Source organism: Siniperca chuatsi, linkage group LG5 (genome assembly GCF_020085105.1).
Source record: "Siniperca chuatsi isolate FFG_IHB_CAS linkage group LG5, ASM2008510v1, whole genome shotgun sequence".
Lineage (NCBI taxonomy): Eukaryota > Metazoa > Chordata > Actinopteri > Centrarchiformes > Sinipercidae > Siniperca > Siniperca chuatsi.
Window position 1 is genome coordinate 28,082,841 of NC_058046.1, and position 26,125 is coordinate 28,108,965.

Below are 26,125 nucleotides of genomic sequence, written 5' to 3' on the forward strand. Positions count from 1 at the left end.
CAAAGCCTACAAAAGTACTTCCATGCATAAAACAGGCATATTTCAGAGCAATTCCACTTTTGGTCTCTAAGAAAATGGTTATGAGAGTTTCATGTACTGCTGGTCAACCAAAAACACCTGCAATTCATTCCACTATAAATATTAGGGTGACACTATACAAATAGCTAGCTAACTGATAAAAGGTCACAATTACCTCCCATATAAGCACAATTGCAAAACTAAGGAGTAGGCTATAGTATCATACTGTATAAAAATATTATAGAAGAGACAACAAAACTGCAATTTACCACAAGCCTAGTGGTATTATTGAACTTCCACAACATTAAGTCAGTAAGAGTTCACCTAAGAGTAACACAACTAAGCAATTCCCTTTAGAACAGCTTGCATGGCAATGTTATGACCTAGAGATGCAATAACAGACAGTGAAGTCATAGGCTAGCAATACATGCGTTGACAACGGGCTTACTTCGTTTACCTGGCTGTGTTCCCGTTTCTGACCGAGGTCCCATCATCGTAAACATAGGCTTGGTTTATATAAGCTCCACACACTGCCCATAGAGCATTGCCTGCGTGACAGAGGACGTTTCCCATCAACGCGCCCTTGCGAAAGCTCTGTCATCATTGGAAAATGGCAATTATAAAATGGGAAAAGAAGTCTCCAGCGGTCAGGGGGCAAACAAGTGTCCAACGGACTTAGCTTAAGCGTTCAGGTAAATCAAATCGATCCACTGTAAATCCTCTTGGCGACAAACACTGGTGCTTGTTAAGCTAGCTTTCCTATCAGTACTACTAAGCCATTGACTGGCATGTTGGGTTATTTAGGTTTAAGAGAAAAATGAGTCCCGGTCCTCAGCGCTGATTGGCTGACACGCCTTCGAAATCGTTGTAATTTATACCACACCTGCCGGTTAATTTAAATATCAATGCGCGAGCCCAAAACCGCTACCAATACTGAGAGACTTCATTGTCGCTTAGCAACAACTTTGTTTGCTAGTATTGACGAACTACATTGCTTGGCGGAAGGAGGACGAGCTGTTATTTTTAGTCAGATGCTGTGGATTAAAAACTTGATTTTCCTCTTGCCTTGTTCTTTTTAATTAGCTCGCAATCCCGTGGAACCGTTTTCAGCTACTCATACGTCACAGCCCCTGGTCTAAAAAAATCACTGTAAGTAGCCTACCGCTTCCTATGGCTTTCTCCGTTGCCGTCTCGGCTAACGCATGTATCCCTGCTGGTTTCCATGCTTTCCTGTCAGCATCAGCATCCTTTCCTCCCCAGGACGGAGCAGGAGGAGGGCGCTCATTTCCTAACCTGAGGTCACCTACGGGTGCCTCGCCAGCCACCGGATACCTTTTGAAATGATTGAGTGTCTAGGCTACTGAGGAAACTGATACGTTTGATGCAGACAGGAAATGTTTTTTTATTGAAATGAATAAACCTAACAAGAGATAGGCTACTGTATTTTTGCGTCGTCATGATTTTTGCTCAGCTCATTTGCCAAATAATGTCACGCTTGCCTGTAGACTGTGGCTTTAAGTCTAGACAAATAAGACTGTTTCTTCTGTTTTAAGAGCAGTGTAATGTGTGAAATGCTAGTGTCGATCCAGTGTGTGCACAATGTGTCCTCATCAGTCAGTCATCGGGTGGTAAGTGGAAAGTGCAACTTTGCAATGTAGCCTACTTGTGAATGAAGAAATGACATGTAGCTGTAACAGTTACATATCAGTCAGTAAAACATAAGTACATCTGTCACACCCAGGCTTTAAATGGCATGTATAGACATTTCACAAAAAAAACCCCATTGCATTATGAATTAGACCACAACAGTCCCCAAATAAGTTATTTATTAATTTTACTCACTATTTCCCCATAATCCAACATCAATGATGGAGTATACACAGTGCATGCAAAGTCTTGGCAACTTCTAGAAATTCACAATCTGTTACTAGGCTACATGTGTTTTTTTTCTGTTAAAACATACCTGCAACAGCTCTGTCCTCTGCTATTTGCCTCACAACGGTCCCCCTCATATTGAAAAAAATGTTCATTCTGTCTGCACAGAGGGACGGGTGGGAGACACCGCTGGCTTGTGTGTATCTCCGGGAAAAGACGTGTTGCTCTGTGTGCGTTCCTTGAGCTCAGCCTCTCCACAATTTCAGCCCGTTATTCTCCAGAGGAAAGAGCTCTGAGCGTCATCGTTTTAAAGCCCACACAGCCACTTATGCTTTCCCATGCCAGCAGGGAGATTTCACTCACTCGCTTATTTCACTCAGGATCTTGATTCCCAGATCAGATTTCTTTTACACAACTTGATCCAGCTGTTTTTGTTATTTTACAACACGTCCTGTGTTTGCCTTTTTAGAGCATGCTTACACAAGCCGAATGATGAAATATGATGATGTGATGATGATGAGTAATTTGCTTACGGTCGATGCTGAGGGGTCATTTACAATATGATAGCATCACAGATATTCACAGAAGCTGATGTACACACAAAATGTAGTGATGTGATGAAAAAAAAATTTATTTAAAGATGAAGCAATTCAGAAAGGCTCAGAACATATAAAACACATCATTACTCTATATCATATCAGCTATTTTACCAGGCCATAGCATATGTTACTTTGAAAACATTCAGTACACTTTCTCCACTTCCAACAGCCACCTGAGTGTCTCACCTTCATTGCATCCTTGTACAATACATCAAGGTTAAAATGACTTCTTTCATTGTAAAGTAGTAAGTGACAAAAGAGTGAGTATTTTGTCACGTACGAATCCTGCACATTCTTTAACCAAACACCTGCAATATTTCCATCTTTTTGGCTCGTACCTGTTACTCCGCATCAATAATTAATCACTACGCAAATCCCAATATTTACAAGTGGTACTAGATCACTTTTTCATGTTTAACATTGTAATGTTTTTATCTAATATGGTTAGAGCTGTACTGATAAATTCACCAGGCTGATCAGATGTTAGTTTATTGCAGATATATCACAATTCTTTAAAAAAAAAAATAAAATCTAAGGGAGGCATATCAAGATTGTTTGTTTATGTTATGTGTTTATTTAAAAAAAAATTACTATCAGCCAAAATATCATCAGATTTTTAAAACTCCCAAATATCAATGTCAGTATCTGACTTAAAAATCCAGTTTTGGTCAGGCTATAATTATGGTAGTATCATATTCAATCTGTATTGATTGTTTTAGGGGGAAAAATACAAGCTGAAATTTATTTGCAGCTGATTCATCCCTATAAAAGAGGTCTGTTTTGTAAGCTAGAGCCATAAAAAGACCCATAGCTTTAATGGTAACCTGGTAGCCTATAATGTGCTTTAATTAAATGCTCACACTCATTTTGTAACAACAGCTGCCAGCTTTGACTAATGCAGCGATGTCTCATTTTGGAGTGAACTCTTCAATTATTCAGTCATTATGCTGCCATACTTGAACCATATTACAAAGTGTCCTGGAGCCTGGCGTACGTCCATTAGGCTGTTTCTCTGTAACACCTCTGTCCTGTTCATATAATGTGAGCACTGTCGAGTCTCAGCACAGCACCGCCGCTCTCCCTCCTGGATGCTTGCTCTTCATGCTTCCAAAGTGTCTAAAAACAGATTAGGAGAGGGAAATAGTCGGACTCAGACAGCGAAGCACTCAGAATCAGTAAGCAGCCTGAAGGCATATATAATATATAGGAGCCGTACACGGTGCATGAATCACAAAGTGACTCTATGTATTTGTCTGGCTGTAAGCTGCAGACTATTCTTGATGTAAAGTATTTTTGTCCTAAGCTTGAAATTCATTTGGCAACTGTATCATAATGGCAAGATAGACTGTAATCTGTAACATTAATTAATGTAATGTTACATTTACATTTCAATGAGTTGGAGTAATTACTTTGGAAGATAAAGCTATTCTGTTTTTCCTTATTCATCATATCGCTTTTTAGTAAATGTCTTGCATGACTTTGACCAAAGTCAGAGTCAACAGTTTTTCCCTTTTGCAGTGTTTGCACCACACTGCACCCTGTAATTTCACACTAAATACGACTGTAAATAATTTAAACTTTTTCTTCCTTGTGTGTGTGATCTGATTATACACACAGTTATGTTATCCAACTCACTCTTACTTAGTTAACCCCTCTCTGTTGTTGAAACCACAGTGTAGACCCGAACCCTATTGCTAAAGTATTGACTGTAGTTTAGATACATACAATATATTGTATGTTTTGTACTGCTGTATTTAAGGCTTTGTTATCCCTGCACTTTGTTGTGTCAGTACTGAAACTGTAAACTGTTTTAATGTAAATAGATTTCCACATTGTGGCTCTCTACTGATAATTGATATGGCACAATAGTGATTCAATTAATAGCCTGTTTCTTAAAGCATAAAGTTGTTATGGCTTTTATGTTTCCTGCAAATTACATTAACAGGAAATGGAAACAACAATATGTTAGAGCGTTGGGCATTACTGAATGATGAATAATCTCTTGGAAACCCAGTTAAAAAATGTTGCAATGAGCACGAAGCAGCATTAAGGATGTCATAGCATTGATTTTCCTCTTACTTCCATGCGTTTGTTTCGTGACAGTAAACTTCTATTGTTTTCAGATTGGTGACGCCATCAGAGCCTCCCACAGCCAGCAAGGCACCATTGAAGACTACAAGGGACACCTGAGGCACAATACACAAGAGTGAGCATGAGAGAATTATATAAAATCACATCAAAAAATTAGTTAAAATGAAATAGATTGAATATATTTCTTTTGACTATTTTTTCAATTTTGCAACCCAGCCCTTAAAGAGCGAAACAATTACACTGCACCATCATATACTTTTGTAACAGCATAAATTCAATAGTTTTAGCATACACAAAATATGTTATCAGTACAGTTTTTAGCCTTGCTAGCGGCATGGCTCACCCTTGGCAATGTCTGTCCACCATTTTGGTCCAGACTGAAAAATCTCAACAACTACTGGATGGATTGCCATGAAACGTTGTACAGATATTCATGTTACCCAGAGGATGAATCATGACTCGTGACTTTGGTGATCTCCTGACTTTTCCTCTAGCCCCACCAGCAGGTCAACATCTTCAATTATTGTGTCAAAAGTCTAGATGGATTGAAACTAATTATAGTACATTCATGGTGCCCAGACAATGATTTTGGTGATCCCCTGACTTTCCCTCAAGCACGACTATGAGGTTGTCATCTGTGGTTTGAGTGAAGTAGACTGCCGTGAAATCTGGTACAGACATTCATGTCCCCCTCATAATGAATTATAATAACTTTGGTGATCCCTTAATGTTTCATCCAGCGCAATTATCAGGTTTTGATTAAGTTTTGAATAAATAAGATTATATATGTAATACAATTAGGGTGCACGGTGGCAGAGCGGCTACAGCTCCTGCCTCCCAATAAGGAGATCGTGGGTTCGTGGGTTCGATTCCCGGACCGGACCAACATCACACAATCTCTCTGGGTGGAGTCTGCATGTCCTCCCCGTGTTACCGTGGGTTCTCTCCGGGTTCTCCGGCTTCCTCCCACCGTCCAAAGACATGCATGTGTAGGTTAATTGATAACTCTAAATTGCCCGTATTGAATGAATGTGTGAGTGAATGGTTGTCTGTCCTTGTCTGTGTCTGTGTTCGCCCTGCGACAGTTGGCCACTGTCCAGGGTGTGCCCTGCCTAAGGCCCGAAGTCACTGGGATAGGCTCCAGTCACCCGCGACCCCCTAACGGGGACCAAGCGGTAGAAAATGGATGGATGGATGGATGGATGTAATACAATTATATATATATTGTAAATAAATACTTGATTTATAACAAAATACCTGCAAAACTAATGACATTCCCATCAGCCTCATCTGTACTTTGTGTTTGGTGCTAATTGGCAAATGCTAGCATGTGAACTAAGATGGTGAACATGTTAAACATTATACCTGCCAGTTACCAGTATTTCCCCCATTATTATATTCTAATTTAGGGAAATCTTTGGGGGGAAAACCCCCAAAAAACCATTTAGACTGTGGGATCCAAAATAGTAATGAGACCGTAAAACCTCTACTGAAATATTTTAGGTAATCTTAGGTTAAGGAAAATTACGTCCTTCCTTCAGTCATGTCAGTCGTATTACTTCTCTCCATCTTTTCTATTCTTATCCTTTGGATGTAAAAATAAACTGAACCTTAAATCAGAGGGGAGGCCTGATATCTGACGTGTCTTAGTGATCCATTACTCACATTGTCCCTCTTGCTCCTCATGCGTTTGACAGGTGTCCACCTCATACTGTCCGGGTTAAACCTCTCCGCAGCACAGAGCTCCAAGTTTAGCTCGTCTTTGCCACCAGCCACATAGATGTGTCCCAAGTACACAGCGCAGCCGGTGTTCTCCCTGGGACTCAGCATGTGGGCGCATATCGACCAGGTACCGTCTACAGGGTTGTATCGCTCCACTGGGGGACATTTAGAGGATAGCAGAAGTCAGAAGAGCCCATACCATATAATACACAACTACACACACTGTATGAGTAACACTACCTTACAGACAGGCAGTGTTTATATTTATATACAAAAATGTCCAGTTTATATTGATCTACAGCAATTTTAGATGCACATAAAAAGCTAAAAATGTCTGTCAGAAAGCAAGATACTAATGATATGAATATATTTTCTATTTTTTATTTTTTAGTAAAAGTCTCTTTAAAATAATTGAATTGATAATGTAATTGTCAACCATTTTTGTAAGCAAGGCCTGTGAACTTGATGGGAACCAAAGAAGGTTGTGAGAATTTTACTGACATGCACTTCTCATAGACTGAAATAACCAGTGACAAGGGGCAGAACAACATAACCCTAGATTATCTTTAGTCAGGGGGCTTTAGAATGTGTGTGTGTGTGTGTGTGTGTGTGTGAATGTGAATATGGGCTACTCAGAAAATAAAAGGTCATGCTTGACTTTAGTCCTGACACATGTCAAAAAGCTGTCAAAGAAAGCTGAGATTTTTTCAAAAAGTGGTGGGAACAAGTCAGTTCACAAAATACCTCCAGCACAAAATAACAAATAACTTTTATTTGCATTCCTATATATATATATACATATACATATATGTGTATGTATGTGTATATATATATATATATATATATATATGTGTGTGTGTATGTATGTGTGTGTGTGTGTATATATATATATATATACATATATCGGTGTCACTTTACGCATCTTTAATTGATTATAAATGATTAATTTGTATAATTTGTGCCAGCTGTAAGAAGCTGCATTAACACATAAAAACTCTAATTCAACAAGCACTGGCTACGTTGCATTTTCTAATGGGAATTCAAAGAAGAAAAGTTTGTAGGAAAATGTATCACTACCAGTTTTGAGAATCAATTAATCCTTTAAGTCATCTTGAAGTCATTTATCAAAGCAAAAATGCCAGACATTTGTTGGTCCCAGCTTCTCAAACATGAGGATTTGCTGGATTGTTCTGTTTTGTATCCTTGTAGATTAAATAACTTTGGATTCTGGGCTGCTGGTCAGAAAAAACAAGTCATTTGAAGACCTCACATTGGGCTCTGGAAACTCGTGATGGGCATTTTCTTACATTCTACAGACTCAGTTAACTGATTTATTGGAAAATGAATTGACTGATTAATGGATAATAACAACAATATTTAGTTACAACCTTTATGAAACATTGGCTGAATTTTGGAGTGCCTGAGGTTTGATGAAGGACAGTCTCACCTGAGCTCAAAGCCATATCTCCATCGTTCCCTCCGATCACATACAAGTGACCCTCCAGCACAGCAGCCACTGCTCTGGTGCGTCTGGTCAGCATTGGCGCCTGCTTGCTCCATGCGTTCATTTTTGGATCATACCTAGAACAATGAAACAAAGGTTAGCAAGACCAATTTAACAAATGGTCTGTCAATCATTAATGTTTTTGCATAACTCCATTTATCATTTCTTTGTTCCTTCCTGTGAGTCAGCCACTTCAGATTGCTTTCAAAGTAATGAGATGTCAGGTGATTAAGATCATTATTACTTTCATTCTAGATATATGTAAGACACAGCCTACTCGTTCCACTTTAATTTCTGTTCTGTTTTTAAAAGCAGGTATGTTTTTGTTTATGGCACAAACTAGGACGTTTCTTCAAAGGAAACTTAACTGAAGCTTTTCTCCTAGATGCTGGTGAATGAGTGGTGAAAACGTGCTTTAAACATGTTTATTTTCTCTACAAATAAAGAAAGAGAAACCCTGCAAGAGAGACTGCAGGATTTTATGGGGAAAAATAATAAATAGTAGTGCCACTTAATGTCGATGAGGTGTCTTGAACATTAAGTTGTTTACAGTATGTATTACGAGGATTCACAGTTAATTTAGTAAGGTATTGATCTTTTGTACCACTCACGCTACAGTACCTGTCCACAGTATTTATGGCAGCAATGCCGTCGTGTCCTCCAATAGCGTATAGGTATCCGTCCAACTCCACCAGACACACTCCACTGCGGGGGCTGCTCAAGGGTGCTAAATCTGTACTCCAGCTGTCTGTGTCTGGGTTGTACCTGCCATGATGGAAGTCAAGGAGCGGGGATGTCAAAGTGTTGGTAGAAACTAAAATCAGATGTTGGGAATAACAACTTGAGTGGAACCAACACAGTCACAAGCTTTTCATAGAAACTCATATTTTCTTTGTTTGCAACTGTGTGCTTTTGAGGAACATAGACATATACATAGACACACATTCATATTGAGAGAAAGTATTTGATAGAGTGTTTCCTCACCACTGGAAGGCTATTAAAAATGGTTTTCTCTCCATTGAAGACTACAAGATGAAAACCCACATCCCTAAAAATAACACTTCCTTCTGTTTGGCAATTTATCGCTCAAGTGGGAAGTCAACAATTTCCTTGAAATGTCACAACAGCACTGTAACCTCCCCCCAGAGATTAGGTTAGCGAAATGAGAGCTAGACCGAGCTAACTGCTGATCAATCTGCAGCAGGTCTTTCCCTATTGGTCTGCAGCCAGCCGGGGATGATCGTTATAGGGTCACTGGCGGGCATTCAGTTAAGGAGTTGCTGTCTGTGGGAATTGGGAACAGAGCCAGCTCCTTGGAGACATCTGATAGAGTAGGAGGAGAGGAAGTAACAGAAAATTAGAGCCGAGTACATGTGTGTATATGTGTGTGTGTGTGTGTGTGTGTGTGAAAGACAATTTATTTTTTACTTTCTCTGCCTATGAGGAACAGATACCCTGGAAACATGAGAAGATGAGGAAAATCTCGTAGCGTGAGCATTTTGGTTGGTCCATTGCTCACTAAAAAAAGATGGCTTGGAGTTACAATTTGTGTTTAATGTCAAAAGGTCTACATCTAATTTCTGCCTTAATGCTGACCTCTACTGTTCAGTGATGTAAACAACAACAACAAATAAATGAAGAACTTTCTTTCCCCCACCAAATCTAGTAATAAAGTACTCAAGTATTGAGTTAAAAAAAAAAGCTTTTAGCATTAGCTTTTTACTCTAGTAAAATAGCAAACCTCAGGTTAAGTAATATTTTCAAAGAGGGCAGTGAGTGGAAGTCTTTTTGGCCATGTCTTTTTGCGTCATGGGTGGGGAAGACCTTCAGAAAACAAAACTGAAATTGAAGTCAGAGCCAAGCAGCTCTTACTTATTAAGAGATGACTGCTATTTCAAACTGTTACCCCACCTCCGACATGCTTGCTTTCACTTCTCCCACTGTGATAACGGCTGTGAGGTAATGAAATGTCAGTGTGCATCTCCTTATACCAGGGAATCGACATAAACCAAAAGAAAAATTTCAATTACAGCCTCTCATGAAGTCAGCAGTTTGATGTTTGCATTTAACCGGAACATGAAATTCAGCGGGGCATGTGACAAGACAAACAAAATCTGTTCAAATGATGATGTGACGTTCTTACGGCGAGAAATCCTTCGCCTAAAAGAGTTGGAAGTGATAATACCATGGGTGAAAAGTTGAACTTAATACACAGTGTGACATTTCGAGATAAAGATAATTGCCAAATTAAGACCACTATACACACATTTTTAGTAAAAGACATTTTGAAACTGTACTGTCTCTCACCTCTCCACACTGCTGTAACACCGGACGTTGTCTTCCCCACCCACTGTGTAGATCTTACCATCCAGTGTGCCCACAGCCACATTGCCACGATTGTTGACCATGCGTGCTGCTTTTCTCCACTCGTTGTATTCAGGACAGAACTGTTCTACCAAACAGGATGGGTCGTCCTGGGTCCATCCCCCGACTACCAAAACAAAACAGGGCTCGCGTTATTTTATTACAATTCTCAGTCTAAGCGTACCTTCTGCCTCCTCTCTGCTGGTGAGCACCTTTATGGTGCTGCCATAAAAGGAAATTAAATCTCCTTTGCACCTAAATGATTTTCCTAGAAAAAAATTACCAAAAAACAGAATCTTAAACTGCAAATATAAATGTTACTAATGTCAATACGCAACAGAAAGATTTTAAGTTTTATGGAAATGTGACAGTATCATATCATGTGCTTCTCTACATGCGGTAGAAGCAGTGAAGAAGGCATTTTTAGGCATGGATCCAATAGTATTGAGCTGTTTTGACTGGTTTCCATGGTGATCCTTGGCAGAAAGAGGTGTGATCCAGTAAAGTGAAAAATAATTTAACTCAAAATTTATAAGTAATTTATAAGACTGCAAATGATGACAGATGGGTGACAAATTAAAGGAAAAAAACCAAAATGAACTGTCTTAATAAGGTGTTGGACCGCCACGAGTAACAAGTCTCAAGATGAACACCATTCCTCTAAAATGTATTCCCTCATTTTGTGTTTTGATCCCCAGTCCCAAGCATCCCTCCCTTTCTAAGACAATATGATCAACATTCTTCTTAAATACTATAGATGCTGAATTTATTGCAGCTCTGTGTGCCTGGTTTCTTGCACCCGAAGGCTGATTCATGCTCTCTGCATGGAGGGGATGTACAGTTGTTCTGGAGACTCTAGATGAAGGTCTAGTTTATACAGAGGTTCCATGGAGTAGGGGTGTGCCATATCATATCGTTTACATTATATCGGTATTATTTTTAATATGATAAAAAAAAAAATCACATGGTGATAATGGCAATATTCCGACTTGTTGACGTAATTACGTCATACCATTAAGCACAGCAACACTACAGGCATGGCTGAAAGCGAAAGTCACATTGCTACCAGCTTCCAAAAAGGGGAGCAACTTCAGTAGTGTGGAAGCGGTTTGGTTACAAAAGATCAGATGTACAACAAACCACAGTAATATGTGAGAAGTGCAAGAAGACTGTAATAGCAAAACGGGGCAATACAACAAACTTATTTCACCACCGCAAGCAGAAGCACCCAGTTGAGTACGAGGAGAGCCAAAAATCCATATCGTCAAGAATATCATTATCACAGAAATACCCTGAAATACCCTGATATTATTTTAGGGCCATGTCAGTCTCTGTACTGTCATGACCGGCTGAGAATTGTTGGCGGCGGTACCTATAATAACTTTCATTGTTAACTGTGACAGGAGACTAAAGTTGTGTGAGAATTAAATGTCAGCTAGCCGGCCATCCATTAAATAATAACAGAAGATACTCTATAGTGCGTGCTGCTGTCTGAAACTGACTGGAGCAATTACAGTAAAAGGTGACCACAGTAGTCTCCAGACAGTATGGTATCCATACAGAGACCATACGATCCAGCATGAATTGGTCTTTTAAAGGGACAGTTTACCTCAAAATCAAATATTTTAATACCTGTAGAGCTATTTATCCATCTAGATTGTTTTGGTGTGAGTTGCCAAGTTTTGGAGATATCGACCGTAGAGATAGGAACTATTTTCTTTCTACCAATAGTTTGTACATGAAACTGCTTACAACAAGGTTTGTGGATTATCTTGAGTAACCGGGTCATTTGAACCATTTAGTCAAACTGTTTTAAAGGGGTACTCCAACAATTTAGCATTGGACTTTCACAAAGTTTTAAGAGACACATTAAATATACAATCGTCAAAATTGATGCAACAGAGGCTGAAATATCGCTACTGTAAGCTCAGTAAACGCTAGATCCCACAGGTGCATTTCCCATGATGCAACTCAATGCCATTTTTTGTTAGGCTGCCTCTGCCTGGTAAATGCCCACTTCTTTCCAACCCCATGCTGCCATTTTGAATTCAAGCTTGTGGCTCACAGCGGACATTACAACTATTTTCAAAGGCCGTATAGTAGTCCCCATCACAAGTAAACTGAACTTCATGTATATAATTGGAGTGCCTCTTTAAAATCTCTTGGATTTTTTTAGTTTTTGACTCGGTTCCCAGATTTTGTCTTTTTCAGCTTTTATTTCTGTTATTTCTAAAGAATACTCCTCATAATGTCAGCTCGCATGATACTCTGATAGACATTTTGCTCTCTTTCTGTCCTCCATCCTGAGCACAGAACAGCTTAAACTACACTTGAAAGTTCAGTACTCTTTAAAAATCAGAAAACCGTACTTGTACTGACCCACAAACATCATGTCATTGAAGACGTCTTTGAGGGGAAGTTTGCTGAGCTGTCTGCGAAGGGAGAGGGGGGTTGCCATGCGGCGACAGCGGGGGGACCCTCCTTTGCAATCTTTGATCAGCATATGGCGGGGCTCTGGTTTCTCCAAGGCCGCCCTAAAGCACACAGTGATGGGGTGACATGAACAAATTGCAGTGATTATGAGGTCACAGCTTGCTCTTAAGGGAACTATTCAGTAAATGTTATCATTAAGCAAATTTAGACATACAGTTTTTGTTTCATTTTTAGGTCCCTGTCATTATTCACAAAGTACTATAATAATTTGTACATCTCATTTACAATTAAGTATTAACTTGAAATAGGATTCACACAATTTATTGCATTGATTACTGTAAATATATGTGATGCACAGTCATGATATCACCTCACACTTTTTCCCCCCAAGTGCTAATTATATTGCAGCAATTACACAAAGGATGATAAAAGAATTTAAATGATGCAAAACACGCCTCAAAGTCATCTTTACATCTCTTGAATGTACCAGCACAAAGGCTCTAAATCAGGATTAATAATCTTACCCTTGTTCATTGTACACTCCCATGTTTTATCTCCTCAGTACTTTGCTCAGGGTCTGCCGTCAAGATTTGTGCTTCTACCTTAAAGCAGCAGCACCTTCGTGTCAGTCATGTCTCTGGCCTCCTGTGCCCCATCAGTACACACCGCTCTGTTCCCTGCAGTCTGTCCTTTAAACTTCTAGCGGTCACAGCTTTTTCTCTCAAGGACATTGTACTTGACTGCTCCAAGAAGTAAAACCTCCTCGCCTTAGCAACACCACCAACCCCCGCACAACTTCCCCAAGTGATTCATCCCACCATCCCTGCAGCCTGAAACCCAAGACTCCTCTTACACACCCTAGTGTGAGCTTCCTTTTGACAACTGTCATGCCAAACGAATTTTAGGCTCAGATGAGACTCCATCAGTGTCCTATAAGGCACTGTGTCATTGGTGTAAGTTTAGACAAGGGATCAATAGATAGTTTTATGCTGGCTACTGAGGGTTTTCCTTTGTTTTTTACGGATCATTAAGTGTTGGCAGCAACATTAGTCTTTACCATTTGATATTTTCACTACTGTCTGACCTGAGCCTGTCAGCTCCCTCCTGCAAATCTCTCACCCATTCCATCACTTCTTTCATTTCTCTGAAGTTCGTGTGACTACCTGCTCCAGAATGCTTATATTTATATCTGTGTCCTGTGGAAACACCTCAGATGGTACAATGATTCATCTCATGTATGTCAAGGAAGACAGGTCAAAATGCAAATTCTATGTAGTCACTGCTGTTCTGCTGTCAGTACATGGCTTCTATAGGGCTGACTAACAATTAGTGTTTGACTCATTAGCATAATGCAGATGACTCAGATAGATAGATAGATACGTCATTTTAAACCATTTAATTAAAGCCAGTGGTGGGATGTAACTAAGTACATTTACTCAAGTACTGTACTGAAGTGCAATTTTGAGGTACTTGCACTTTACTTGAGTGTTTCCATTTTATGCTACTTAATATTTCTACTCAACCAAATTTCAGATGCATGTTGTGTATTGTACTTTTACTTCACTATTGTTTTTACTTACTTACTTTTCAGATAAATATTTTACAGACAAAACACATGATAAGTTTATAAAATATGATGCAATGTTATATATTAAGCTACTTATTAAATTAAATTTAATAAATAGTGATGCTGAGCAAGAACAGTGTGCGGGATTTCTTTCTTTTTTTCAGAAGACGAAAGTGACATTTCCAACGCACCTGCATCGAAGCCAGTTGGGTGTGTGAATATTTTCTTCATACTCATATACATGAACAACTACAACATTAAAGCAGTATTTTTGTTAAGTGTGTTATTGCTACTTTTTCTCAAAATGATATCTAAATGATAAATGATCTAAATACTTCTGCCACCACTGGTTAAAGCTGTTTTAAAGTCACAATTAAGACTTGGAATTTTTGACTTGGTTCCTGGATTTTGTCACATTCTTTAGAATATTCTTGAATATTCCTCATGATGTAAGATCTGGTACTGTAATAAACATTTCACTTTTTCTGTCCTTCATTTTGAGCATCACACTAGCAGGAATATCAGGGATGAAATTGTGAATAGAGAGATGGATATATAGATAGATAGACACACCAGGTGAAGCAGCTGCTGTGCTGTCTTCAGGCCTTCAAAGTTAATCCAACAAGAGCTGAGTCCGAGGTCTTGAGGTATAAAGAAAGATAATAGATCCCTCTAATTATCCAGATATGAGTTGCTGAGACTTCCCCAAAGGCCCTACTGAGATGATTAGAGAGTCCTCCTCTGAAAAGTCCTGAGCATACTCACCCAGAACAACAGTGAAACCCAAACACTTGGCTGGCATTTGTAACCTTGGCAGCTTGTCCATACCCGCCCGTCTGGGGCCGCTTAAGCCATTCGGCTGTAAAATCCCAAATTTTCAAGAGGTCAAGGGTTTATTTAGATCTGTGAGGATAAAAAAACTGCTGACAGGCTACCTTCTGGACCATAAACAAGTCATTCATGTAAAGTGACTGCATTTATTCTTGACCTGCATAACATGGACAAATAAAAAGTGAAAAATATCAGTGGATAAGGGTTACTGAATAGAGTGGTCAGAGAGATTTCATGATGATATATGGTGGACTTCAATGACCAGTCAACATCTGATAGTTAATCAAAGTCCAGTATCCTTTTGTTTTAAAAACTCAATGGAAAATGTTACCTTTTTCAATGAAATAGTCTTGACTCAGAAACCCAAATAAGTAAAGGGAGCTGTCATGAATCAGGCATAATTTGGGCATGGTCACATGCAGATGGCATTTAAAATGAGGAACAGTGTAGCAAAAGAAGAAAAATAGTTATTCTAAAAGCAATGCATCAAATGAAAGTGACAAAGTAGATATGGAGGGCGAACTAAACTGTTTATTATGCATAAGAGGCAGTGGAAAGTAATGAAGGAACAGGTGGTGAGTCAGAATTTTTTTTGGAGTCTACCCATCATCTATGTCATGGTAGTGATGAGATGAAGTTTCAGACTACACGTGCTCTTTTAAGGAACACTCCAACGTTTTGCAAAATGTGCTTGATTGCAGTCTTGCCCAGATTCTAATAAGAGCATCTATGTCAATTTCATATTTTTGTAGTCAGATACCTCAAGGCCTGGAAGCAAGGGAAACAGTTAGCCTTAGTCACCACTTAAAAACTGCCTTCCAACAGCTTCATAACTGTCTTTTTCATTTGTTTCCTGCGTATTTAACACATAGAAACAGAAGATGAGATGTTATTTTAAAGCAGTTATGTAGCTTATGCGTTGAAGCTATTTCTAGTGAATGCATGCAGCATTTCAAAAGTGCTGTCCTGTACTCACACTTATAAATCTGAACAAAAGCCAGGTGACTCTTGAATGCCTTGGTGACAAGACTATGACTTGAACTTTGCTATGCTAACACCTCCCGGACTATACTGGACAAAGGCAGATGAAATTAATACAAATTTTCTCATTTGATTGTGGGTTTGATGGCAAACAAGCATAATTCCCAGATTGTCTGAGCGTCCCTTTAAGTGAGCCTCAGCCAGTGCACATGTATAAATGGAGGATCTGCCATTTAAGCCTGAGACCTTTTGTATAGGTGTTAATGCAGCAAATGTCCTCACCATTAGTATTTTTGGTTGAGGAAAATGTTTAGTTCAGAAAGTTCAGGAAATGTGTGTAAAACATACTCATCATATGAATTAAGCATTGATGAAGGTGACCCTCCATCATTTTATGCAGCCATGAGTGATGTAGTACAGTATGGTGGTCATGTGTGAGGGAAGACCTCAGTCCTCTCGCATGCCAGAGAGCCTGTCTGCCACCCAGCCAGCCGATGACACACTAGCCCGCCTGCAGCTGTCTCTGCAGACTTCCTGCCAATCATATGTCATAACAATAAGGCATGTAAGTGATCCTTAACCTTAACACGTCATCCCCCCCTCACAGTGCAAGAAGATATCCTCTGGAATGTGTCTGAAGTGTTAGTGGTGGAACGTGAATGCTGGTTGGGTATTTGTGTTGCTGGGTAAGGTTTTGATTGGTGATATAGAGATGTTTACTAGAAAAAGGAAGGGATGAGAAAGGGAGGATCAGATTAGATAAATGGATTTACCTTTTCATCTGGACAGAATGCAAAGAAACTTGCAACCACATGAATATATACTTTGTATTGAAGCAAATGGAAAGTCTACTGTATATGTCACAACTTTCATTTCTATCTATCTGTAAGATAGCATAGCCAAAATATTTTTTTGTTGATTTTAGGACCACTATGGGCGTGAGTTTTGGCTTAGTGACCACAAATTTATGCATAACATCATCTATTTATATTGAGTTATGGTAATTCCTTATTTTTTAGTGATTTTTATTCTCTATTGAATATGTCTTTGTTTTGCTATCAAATTTATGTATGTGTATATATATATATATATATATATATATATACATCATACATGGATCACTGAATTTAGAGATTACAACATCAAAGGACTCTAAGAGACTTCATTGCAAATCGATGAGGCTGTGGAAAACCACCCTTGAGGCCAATGGCAAGCCACTTGCACAAGTATCCATCAAATGTGGCATATACCAGGAGATGCTCTGTCCCCACTGCTGTTCTGCATAGGTCTGAACCCCTCAGCCAAATAATCAACAAGACTGGCTATGGATACCGACTCAGGAACGGGGCCACCATCAGTCACCTCCTCTACATGGATGACATCAAGCTATACGCTAAGAGTGAGCGGGACATCGACTCACTGATCCACACCACCAGGATCTACAGCTCTGACATTGGGATGTCATTCGGGCTTGAGAAGTGCAGTCGAATGGTGACGAAGAGAGGGAAGGTAGTCCACACAGAAGGGGTCTCACTCCCAGAAGGAACAATAGCAGACATTGAGGATGGTTACAAGTACCTTGGAATACCACAGGAAAATGGCAACCTCGAAGAGGCAACAAGGAAGACAGAAACGGCCAAATACCTCCAACGAGTAAGGCAAGTCCTAAGAAGTCAGCTCAATGGCAAGAACAAGGCCCAGGCAATAAACAGCTACGCCCTGCCAGTGATCAGATACCCTGCGGGAATAATAAGGTGGCCAAAGGAAGAGATACAGATCACAGACGTTAAGACGCGAAAGCTCCTCACCATGCATGGAGGGTTCCATCCCAAATCCAGCACCCTGAGACTGTACGCTAGTCATAAGGAAGGCGGCCGTGGACTAGTGAGTGTGAGAGCCACTATCCAGGATGAAACATCCAAGATCCACGAGTACATCAAAGATAAGGCCCCAACAGATGACGTGCTCAGGGAATGTCTCAGGCAATGGGGAACAGAGGAAGACGTGCTGGAAGAGGGACCATCATGGGAGGACAAACCCCTGCATGGGATGTACCACTGGAACATAACTGAAGTGGCTGATATCAAGAAATCCTACCAATGGCTAGAGCGGGCTGGACTGAAGGACAGCACAGAGGCACTTATCATGGCTGCACAGGAGCAGGCCCTGAGCACCAGAGTGATAGAGGCCCAGATCTACCACACCAGACAAGACCCAAGGTGTAGGCTGTGCAAAGAGGCCCCTGAGACAATCCAGCACGTAACTGCAGGGTGTAAGATGCTGGCAGGAAAAGCATACATGGAGCGCCATAACCAAGTGGCTGGCATAGTGTACAGGAACATCTGCACTGAGTATGGACTGGAAACCCCGAGGTCAAGGTGGGAAACACCTCCAATGGTGGTAGAGAATGACCGAGCCAAGATCCTGTGGGACTTCCAGATTCAGACTGACAGAATGGTAATGGCGAACCAACCTGACATCGTGGTGGTGGACAAACAGCAGAGGAAAGCTGTTGTGGTTGACGTGGCAATACCAAGTGATGGCAACATCAGGAAAAAGGAACATGAGAAACTAGAGAAATACCAAGGGCTCAGAGAAGAGCTGGAGAAGGCCTGGAAGGTGAAGGCAACAGTGGTGCCCGTGGTCATCGGAGCACTCGGGGCAGTGACCCCCAAACTGGAGGAGTGGCTACAGCAGATCCCTGGAAGAAAACCAGACATCTCGGTCCAGAAGAGTGCAATACTAGGAACAGCAAAGATACTGCGCAGAACCCTCAAGCTCCCAGGCCTCTGGTAGAGGACCCGAGCTCGAAGGATGAGACCACCCGCGGAGGGTGAAGGACAAAGTTTTTTATATACGGCTCTATGACAGTCAAACCATTAAAGATTACAAACATGTAAAAAAAAAATCTCTTGACAGAATGGCAACAAAAGGGCAGAAACATCACTGTTAAGGAAACCCCAATTTCACATGAAAATCCTATTCATGTGACAACTGGATCCCAGACAAATGGCCGGTATCTTGACTTATTATCTTTTAAAGGTCATTATTACTAAATCTTATCAGATTTGCAGATGTACACATCCAATGCATGGTATAAACTCAGTTGCAGCCTTAGATCACCTTAACTAAAACCCTCACACCATTTACTGTAGATTTTGAAAATTAAGGTAAGTGCTGACTAAGATAAAGGCTGTGTTTGAGTACTAAAAATATCTTCCTTGATGTATCCTCACATTTAAAGTGGTTGGAGAGGCTGACAAAAACTCTCCTGCAGTGCCAATGCAAAAACTGGCAGTCTAGACAGGTGAGGTTTGTAAGCCGTGAAGTGAGAATGGCCATGATATCATTGTATAACCATTACTGAGACACACAAAAAATAATCTTGTTGCTGTGTGATATAAAAAAATATTTCAGTCATCATATACAGTACATATTTTCAGTCCTTCTTCCTTTAAAATTAGCATAAATAAGTTGTCCTCAGTCCCATTAAATAAACACAAACTAAACCAGCGACTGTGACCCTGCAAAGTATGATCTTTAAAGGTTGTAGAGATGTCACGTGTTTTTTGCAGTTGTAAAATAAAAGTGCTGCAGTTGACACAAAAACCCAGTTGAGGGGAAAGTGATATTGAGAATGTGAAATGGACCTCAGGAAGAGGACCCCGCTATAAAGTTAACAGCTGTCAGGCATCACTTGGTGAGGATCTGGTATGAGCTGGATATTTAAGGGGGTTAAACTAAAGGGAACACAGAGAATCTTAAAACATATTTGGAGATAGATATTTTGGAGCTCCATCACTTAAAAACTGTTCATAGTAAAGTTGTTCACAGGCCTAGATATTCCAGCATCTGCATGTGCCCTGCTCGTTTCTCGTTTTTATGGCCACAAGATCATTTCAAGTTATTTACAATATAGGAAATAAAAAAGTTATTATAAGATCTGATTTTATTTGCTGCTAAGGAGACAATATACCTTACCATTTAAAATCTGGGGATGCACAGTATCCTGCTTTTCAGTTTTCATAAAAAAAATTACAATTGGGTGTAAATTTGATTGCAGAAAACACTATCATACAGAGTAGCCACATGATATGTTGCCTTTGGAAATTGGTTGCAGATGATCATAAACATTACTTCATTTTTACAAACTAGTTGATAACTGAGAAAGTCACTAACTGACGTAGAAGCAAGTAAGGCAGGTTTAGTGGTGCAATGTTTCCTTGAAGATCTTAGATGCTCCGATGTCTTTTTGACAGTAGTCAATTTTCCCAACTATCAGGGAAACCTACACCCTTCCTCCCAAATCACAGAAGGACAGTCAGAGATAACTCTAAGCCATGAAATGAAAGGAAACCCCACTGGTAAAAGAGTAAGTCATTGTCTCAGCAAACAACTGACAGCAGTCCATGTAAATCACCCTTCTCCCAGGCCTGTGCAATATCATACAGCATGTTCAAGGCAAATCTCACTGCAAGCCCTGACCTGTTTCATTTGCTAACCTCCCTAACCTAACCAAAACCTTTCTGCATATGGATTTCTATTATTAACACTGAGGAATTATTATTATGGTTATAATCACATCATTGCTAATCCATCAACAAAAACCATTATAGACAGACTGTTTACTGCAGAGTGTGGGAAGCTCTAATACTGATCAGGAGTTCATTAGTGCATTCCTGAAACTCAGGGGCTTAGTAATCAGATTCACATCTTTCTTGACTTCCCAGACAGGTCTCCAAAGAGCCTTATATGCAGCCCACACACCACTAAAAACCTACACAAGGCTCTGTGCAAGTGTTACTTTTAGCTTACATTACACCAGGGTATAATGAGCGATTAAAGGAAAAAGGATATTGTTGATATTTTTACACTACACTGTATCATCAAATAATAATGCAGAATGCTTTAAGAACTGTTAGACAACTTTTTGATGTGCCCTCTCAACATATTGTATGTTCTCCAAAATGAGTTTTGCTCACCAGCAGATAATACCTTGAATTTCTCACAGTTTCAGTAGTACAGCAAATTAGTTTTTCCTGTTGAGAAAAGTCACTGTAGCAATGTTGCATTCTGGTCTATCAGAGCTGCTGTCAGTGAAGAAATTAAAATCTCTGCCTCATAGATGGTATAATGAGGTTCTTCCTGTATGTTACACTGTGGTGTCATGTGTCAAAAGAAGAAACATTAATGTTGACTGCAGAGCTGTGCACGATACGTGAAAATTTGACTTCTAGGCGGGCTTAAGTCACAAAAATGAACACCTGAGAATTTGATTTGACTGCTGTTAGACTTGACCTACTTAAGACTTGAAAGCAAAAACATTTAAGTCTTAGCTCTGTCTGTTGTAAATATTCAAACCACACAGCTTGAATATTAATTAGGCCTATGCATTTGAAGGACTTGGTCTCATGTACTGTATGTAAAAAGCACTATTCTCAAAGGTTCAAAAAGACAATGTGCAAATGCTGTGTCATGTTAATGCTCAGCTTTCAGAGACCTGAAAGACTTGCAGTTTGCTTGAGGAGTTGTGACTAGACTTGGTCTTGCTCTCACAGACTTGAGACTGAACATGGAGTGGTCAAGGTAAACTTTATTAGCGCAAATAGAGAATTTGAGGTGGTCAAGGTGCAGAAGTACACAAAACAAGTCATCAAAACAGATAAATACAAATAATATGCAGTCCCCCCTTCCATCCCCTAACACACACTCACACAGAGAGAGCATTTCCAAGCACCCTTGCTCTGGCATACGCTCACACAGACGCACTTATTGTTGTATGTCAAGCAGGAAACACAAGGGTTTGGACCCAAACACAGACAACGAAAGCAGGCTGGTACTGTTCCATGATTTAACTAAAAACATGCTTACACGGTAAATAATCAGGCAAGCAGTGGTCAAAACCAGATACTCAGTCCACAAAAGGCAAACAAATCCAACACAGTGCAGGCATAGTCCAAAATCCAAAATCCAGGCAAGGTCAAGAGAAACAGAAATAATCCAAAAACACCAGGGAACTATGGGAGACAAAGGCCAGCACGCTTTGTGTAAAGACAAAAGACAACCTGTGCACACAGACAATATACTGTAAATGAGGAGAGGAGAGTATTTCAAAATGAAACAGGAAATGCCTAACTCAAAACTCTAACATGTATGCACACACACATATACAGAGAGCACTTCCAAGCTCTCTGTATGTGTGTGTGCGCATAGTTGTCTCAAATGACTTGATACTTAAGCATCAACCCACCAACCCATGGTGCATTTATTCGCCTTTTCCGGAGCGTTCAACCATGTCACATGGTCTTATCAGCGGATGGGGCTTGCTCAGTTGTCATGAACATGACTCTATTGAAATGCAAGCTCACTCGTTTTTATGGCGTCATTCATAACACTTTTAGGACTTCCTGTCTGTGTTGATGTAAAACCTGCATTGATTAAGTTATTGTTGTTGTTTTTTTAATATTTTGGGGGAAGCAGAAGCAAGCTGTAATCACAACACTGACATATTATCACCTTTTGGCTAAATAAGCAAACAGTGGCTTACTTAGCAACATTAGCATTCATTTGGAGTCATGTTTCTGGCGATCTGGCACTGGTAGATGTAAGTCCCATATTCACTCTCCTTTTAGCTCTGCTTTAGTCTCCACCAACTCCTGAAGGAAGTTGATAACTTTGTCTGTCTGCTGTTGGGTGCTGGGCAGGTAGTGTATAATGGTTTTTTTTTTTATTTATTTATTTATTTTTTTACAGAAAACAGCTGCTGCTGCTGCTGGAAACAAGGCTGATGAGAGTGGTGAGAGTGAACCAAAAACAGTCAAGTTGCAGGCCATAAAGCCATAAAAACAATAAGCCAAATACACCAAAAGAGGCTAAAACTGCTGAGGGGAACTGTTAATGTAAAAATATTGCCTTGTGCAGCTTAAATGGTCAGCATTCTGAGACCCAAAAGACTAGCATCTTGGCTTGCAATTTGCTTATGAAGACTTGTGACCTGACTTGGACTTGTCTTGAATTACTTGACACTTTACTCAGACTTAAAAACAGCTCTGCTTGGTGTTCAAGATTGCTTCTGTCAAACATACGGTATAGTAGTACATGGAAATATTTCAACATCGACTTCAATAATGCCATTTGACCATTTAGCAATAAGAAAGAAATAAGAAAAGCAACTTAGTATCAACGAATAGTCACTTGAGTTCCCAACTGCGATAGTGTTAATACTCGGTATCAACATGTATATTATAACACTATGTATTAATGGATAAATTATTAATGAAAACCACCACCAAAAAAACAAACAAACATTGAAATTCAAGATACTTAAAAGCTAGTAGCTTTTTTTGTTTTTATTATTGTTATTATTAGAGATTTTTCTTTTGTCCCTGATAGCCAGATCTTTCTCTCTTCCACTCAGGCGGATAAAAATGAAAGTAGATATTTGTTCAGTAACGACATTGCTGTGTGATAAACGGAGATATAGCCCCGCAGAGGCACATCTTCATGTCAGATGCACTAATCTCTTGTCTGTAACACTCCGGCAGGGATTTACCGATGACTCCACTTCACCTTCCATCAGGCAGAAATCATCTGAGAGCTGAAAACAGTTTGAGGGTGCCTGTCCTGGTTTTACCAGTCATATGACTTATACTCCACTTTTTCCATCTTATTTTGGGTTTCAGTGCTGACATGTGAGGATCTGAATCTCGATCTCAGCAGGGGAAATTCCAAAGAGGGCTACTGTTTATTACGGATTTCTTTTAGGAGAGAAGATATAGAGACTAATGCCACATGCCATTGCATTTATAGCCCAAGCTAATTGGCAACAATTGTCCACTGATACAAAATGACCTGAAATGCTGATTTAATCATTCAACTTGTAGTCCCTCTTTAGACTCTGTACACTTGTAATTAGTGCTCTTATTGTTTTCCTGTTGTCTAATAGACCAGTGGATGGTTAGCTACCCTATTACCATGGTGGTTTCTCAGGTGTCTTGGAAACTAAGGTCAAACTTACAGTAGTAACATAATCCTTCTATTCTACTTGCAGCTTGGACATCAATCATTCTGTCACAACGGTACTGTACAGTATAGTGTTTACTAACTCCAACCCAGATTTAGAATCTAATATATTGAAATCATAAACATAATTCTGTCAACCGTGCAGACAGGTTTGAGGATAATAACACGCAGTAAAAATATAATGACAGCGCAACTGAAGAAACATATTATATAATTAAATAAACACAACACATTTAAATATGCCACAATATATACTATATGGATTAATATAAGATGGACTGCATTAGTGCTTTTATGCCAAAGCACTTTGCAATGTGGCTCTCATTAATCCCCACACACACTGTAAGGCACTGGCCTCGCCATCGGGAGCAACATGAGTTCAGTGTCAGGGTCTTGCTCAAGCACACCTCACCATGTGGACAGGAAAAGCTGGGGATTGAACCACCAACCCCCAGACGACTGACTCTACCTCTTGAGTCACCGCTTATGAGATCACAAAGGAAGTTTTAATTAATCCATATAAAGCATATTTTCCTGTTCTGGCTCACTGGGCGGCAGGGGCTTATCCCAGCATGCAAAAAGTACACACTGGACTAGTTGCCTGTGCAGGGCTAACAAACAGAGAGAAACATTCACATCTAGGAAAACAACTATTCAACTCAACTGTGAGAGTAAATCAGAGCAAACCCAACATAGGGAGCGCAAGACAAATTTCCTTGCTGGACAATAAAGTATATCTTATCTTAACATGTAAATTACACACATGCAAAATGTGTAATTGTGTAATTTACATGTTGACTGTACAAACCGCACAGTCAGGTTCAAACCCAGAACCTTGCATTGAGACAGCAGTGCTAACCCCTTAGAGCTGCCCCTAGTGTATGATAGTAGCAGGTGATAAAGACCTGAACCGGAAGTTTATGTGTTGCTCATTACCCATTACGTCATTAGGGAGAAGGTAGGGATATGAACACCAGTGGGTGGTTTTACAGTTTTCAATATTCATTGCTTATGTTTAATGAATAATTGGAACATAATTTTGGGGGTTAGACAACATTCAGGCTGCATTATTTCCTTTTTTAGCTGGTCCCTCACAGGGACAAGAGGTGCCAACTTGCCACATGGCTCTGCCAGTCTCCAGCTGGGACCAGCTCCGGCACCCCTGCTGCTCTGCACAGATGGGACAGGTCATCATGCCATCCACTGACACAGTACATGGCTGTTGTGTTAACTTAAGATCCCAGATGGGTGGAATCACACAAGGTCTAATTGTTAAACCTAATGTATGGTGGGCCCAAACACTATTATTATTAGTAGAAATTCTTAAAATATGCACCCAGTGATGAGACAGTTTTACAAACAACACTACATGATTAAGATAACCTAAATGGGGTTTTTTTTCTTTTTTTTGCTGATGATACAAATTATTTGTATTATTTTTATTTGGCATGTTAGCCAATCTAAATAAAAAAAAAAAAGTGTTTTGTTGATTTAGATTTTCTGATTTAAACTGAAAGACTAAGTGCTCCCTTATGGGTTGAATATGTTCTGTCTACTTCTTAAGCTAAAAAACCCATCTAGAAACCCATTTGATTATCGGAAAAATGCATTGTCAAAAAGCTGGAAACTGCTGTTTTTCACAGCTCAGGAAGTTTACTTTTTTGAGGTTCATGGTTTTCGCAGGACAGCCTAATTGTAACTCTTTGTTACTTAACGCATAGACTGTATATAAATACAATATTAAATGTTGTACAGTACATACAAATGTATAAATATAGCTTGACCTAAATGGTTGAGAAAAGGAGCATTAGCTGTAACTGGGATTTACGCGGTAGTTGTGATCATCTTAAAAAAAATAAAGGCAATTTGTCACTGATGTTTGATTTAATTAATTTAAATGCATAATGAATTAAAAAATAAGACAATATTCCTAATTAATGTGGATACATATGAGCCTCTAAGTATAATCTTTGGCCCAGGTATAGATGGCTGCTTTGCCTGGGTCAGCATCCTTGTTGATACTAAAGCAGTTACAGCACAATGAAGTCTTTATAAACTTGTCCATTTGTTCAGGTGTTAACTCATGCATTGATATAAATCTTTGGTATCACTGTATAT

The 26,125-nt window shown here is 39.6% G+C and overlaps 2 protein-coding genes and 1 long non-coding RNA gene across 21 annotated transcripts in view; 1 reads left to right on the forward strand and 2 right to left on the reverse strand.

Moving 5' to 3' along the window:
- kcnt1b (potassium sodium-activated channel subfamily T member 1b) overlaps nucleotides 1–2,389 on the reverse strand; it is a 67,131-nt gene extending 64,742 nt beyond the window's left edge. For 7 of the 18 annotated variants that reach the window (XM_044197782.1, XM_044197781.1, XM_044197780.1 and 4 more), the window contains exon 1: nucleotides 477–845. In XM_044197782.1, coding sequence (XP_044053717.1) covers nucleotides 477–591 — 115 coding nt within the window. In that variant the 5' untranslated portion in view covers nucleotides 592–845. Of the gene's footprint in view, nucleotides 1–475; nucleotides 847–1,981 lie in introns of those variants that run through there. The other 11 variants (XM_044197761.1, XM_044197765.1, XM_044197759.1 and 8 more) reach the window with 6 other exon arrangements.
- On the forward strand, nucleotides 952–25,883 carry LOC122876890. Its single transcript, XR_006378146.1, has 5 exons — nucleotides 952–1,167; nucleotides 4,616–4,698; nucleotides 6,281–6,432; nucleotides 22,739–22,781; nucleotides 25,091–25,883. It is a non-coding gene; the product is annotated as an uncharacterized LOC122876890 (long non-coding RNA).
- Nucleotides 2,548–14,953, reverse strand: si:ch73-29c22.1 (kelch-like protein 20). Of its 2 annotated transcripts, none has more exons than XM_044197789.1 (8): nucleotides 14,747–14,953; nucleotides 12,553–12,707; nucleotides 10,117–10,300; nucleotides 8,431–8,574; nucleotides 7,753–7,886; nucleotides 6,249–6,460; nucleotides 4,572–4,678; nucleotides 2,548–3,608 (listed from the first exon to the last, which is right to left on the reverse strand). In XM_044197789.1, exons 2-8 carry the CDS (start codon nucleotides 12,674–12,676, stop codon nucleotides 3,551–3,553), a joined length of 963 nt encoding a protein of 320 aa, XP_044053724.1. In that variant the 5' UTR covers nucleotides 12,677–12,707; nucleotides 14,747–14,953; the 3' UTR covers nucleotides 2,548–3,550. The 2 variants fall into 2 exon arrangements, with proteins under 2 accessions (XP_044053724.1, XP_044053723.1); XM_044197788.1 differs by lacking the exon at nucleotides 14,747–14,953 and adding an exon at nucleotides 13,131–14,212.
- Nucleotides 25,884–26,125: the final 242 nt, after the last annotated feature.